The following is a 2,500-nucleotide window of genomic DNA, read 5'->3' as shown; positions in this document are numbered from 1 at the left end:
ACAGCCCACTTCACGTTTTGGTCCATAACTTCTGAACCGTGAGTCATAGAATCAAAATTCCTCTTCTCCTGGATCCCTTGGATCATTATGCATCTATCCAGATAGGCCACGCCCATTTCTGTCGACTAGATTTTCCACCATTTTGAATTTTCTCAAAAACCTATTTTTGCGAGCTCGTCCTAGACCGTTGAGGCAATCATCTCCAAATTTGGTGTGCATCATCTTTGGATGGCCATGATTAAAAATCATTAAAAGATATTTGATATTCCAAACCGTTCTCATTTAATTAGCTTCCAAAGTTTAGTCAAAGGTTGTGGGCGGGGTCTATTTTACAAAAATTGCCATAACTCATGAGTGCATTGTGCTACCTGCACCAAATTTGGTACACATGTGCAGATGTCTACTCTGAGATACCAGCCCGAATTTACTGTCATTTCGCCCATAGGGGGCGCTACAGCAACGTTTCAGATTTTAAATGCCCATAACTCAGTAACTATACATCATAGAAACAAAATTATTTTTTTCCTGTATTCCTTGGGTAAAGCCGCATCATTTTACTAGGCCCCACCCATTGGCGCCTCATTAGATTTTCCGATTTTACATTTTGAATTATCTCAAAAACCTATTTTTGCAAACTTTTCCTAGACCGTTGAGGCAATCATCTCCAGATTTGTTATGCATGATCTCTGGATGCCCATGATTAAAAGTTATGAAAAGATTTCCTGTACTCCATATAGTTTGGCCGCTGTAGACCAATCAATTGTAGGGCGTGGCACATATGTGACAAAATGAGCCATAACTCATGAACGCCTTGTGCTATCTCAACCAAACTTGGTGCACTTGTGCAGGTATCCACTCTGAGGCCATGTGCACAATTTGGTGTCTACAACACACATTGACCCTAGAGGTCACCAGATGCTTGGACCCCGTCATTGCCGCATGCGGCTATATTTATTGTTTGTTATTGTTTGTTATTGTTTGTTATTGTTTGTTATTGTTTGTTATTGTTTGTTAATGCTTGTTTTGTTAATTCTGTCAATATTAGTTTGCTGCTGTTTGGTTATTTGTTATATTGTTGTTTATTTGTTTGTTTTCCCAGATGTTGTCGTAAACATCAGTGCCAGCGTCACGCTCAGCCCAACCATTGGCTGTGGAGCTTCGAACCGACCAATCAGTGCGTGACCGTCCAGAGCCTGGAGCCGGCCAATCAGAGCAAAGATGAGCAGACGCAGGTAGGCTGGCCAGGAAGTGATGTCACACTGTCGAGGTCAGACTGCTCACAGCTGATTGGTGGATAGATCACTGATTATTAAAGTTTCTGCTTCAGAGGGAAAAGTGCAGTTCAACTGAACAATAATAATAATGATAATAATAAATATGTAATCAATCAAACTGCATCATATTGAAATCTCATTGGACGGTATGTGAGGACGAAGTTGCGTCTGATTGGTTGATCCCAGCCTGAGCCCGGACTGACTGTCTCCTAGGTAACGCTGTCAGTCATCCAGCTCCCCGCTCTCTCGGAGGCGGAGTCTTTGTCCTGCGCATTCGGGCTCCTCCCGCCTCAGCCCGCCGTCGTCATGGGAACCAGGATCACCTGTCAATCACCTCCGCCGGAGCACCTCCCACCGATGCCAACAGGAAGTGGTGAGGACAGACGGCCATGTTGCTTTTTAAATAAAGTTTCAGTTTTGATGGAAAACATGAAAGAGTTTTCTGGTAGAATTTAAAACCTGAAAACTCTGTGAACAGAGATGAAGAAGACAGCATCAGGTTTAGATCTACTGAAGGTTTAGATCTACTGAGGGTCTGCATCTACTGAAGGTTTGGATCTAGTTAATGTTTGTCTCTCCTGACTGTCTGATAAAACACTGGAGGTAAACGGAGGGCGGTTACCATGGAAACTGCCAGGATGTGACTCATGACTTCCTGCTATTCAGTCTGTTCCTGTTACTTCCTGTTTCCAGATCACATGATCCTTCGCGTGTCGCTGATGTTCGGTCATGTGACCATCACCCAGGGCAACATGACCTTCTACGACTGTGGAGCCGTGGGCCGACTGAACCAGAGCTCACAGTGAGACACACACACATAAACACACACACACACACACACACACACACACACACACACACACACACACACACACACACACACACACACACAGTCTTTGATCAGTCTCCTGTTGGCAGAGTTTCCCCCAGCAGTCTGAAACTCATCGCTCTTCTGTCTTCTACACAAGAGCAGAATCAGATTTGTTGCCATTTACACATATGAGGAATTTGACTTGGTGAGGTTGGAACGAAAGAAATAAAAACAGTAAATAAAATAATAAATTAGAGAACAAATCAGAACACAATGAAACTAAGTACAGAAGGAAATAAACAGGTAAGACAGTAATGGCTCATGAAGGGTCTAAGTTCAAACTCAGTAAAGTCAGTAAAGTCTAAACTCAGTAAAGTCAGTTAAGTCTAAAGTCAGTAAAGTCAGTAAACTCAGT

The 2,500-nt window shown here is 42.9% G+C and overlaps 1 protein-coding gene across 1 annotated transcript in view; it reads left to right on the top strand.

The window, feature by feature from the left end:
• LOC139639262 (plexin-B3-like) overlaps positions 1–2,500 on the top strand; it is a gene marked incomplete at both ends in the record, with an annotated part of 10,910 nt that overhangs the window by 5,335 nt on the left and 3,075 nt on the right. The window contains 3 exons of the mRNA XM_071513341.1: positions 1,100–1,232; positions 1,488–1,647; positions 1,968–2,076. Of these exons, the coding sequence (XP_071369442.1) occupies positions 1,100–1,232; positions 1,488–1,647; positions 1,968–2,076 (402 nt within the window). The remainder of the gene's footprint in view (positions 1–1,099; positions 1,233–1,487; positions 1,648–1,967; positions 2,077–2,500) is intronic.

Source organism: Centroberyx affinis, unplaced genomic scaffold (genome assembly GCF_046629955.1).
Source record: "Centroberyx affinis isolate AG114_WGS23_722 - 3 ecotype Tasmania unplaced genomic scaffold, CSIRO-AGI_Caff_v1 ptg007020l_1, whole genome shotgun sequence".
Lineage (NCBI taxonomy): Eukaryota > Metazoa > Chordata > Actinopteri > Beryciformes > Berycidae > Centroberyx > Centroberyx affinis.
The sequence above is the reverse complement of the archived record's forward strand: the minus strand, read 5'-3'. Positions and strand labels throughout refer to the sequence as shown.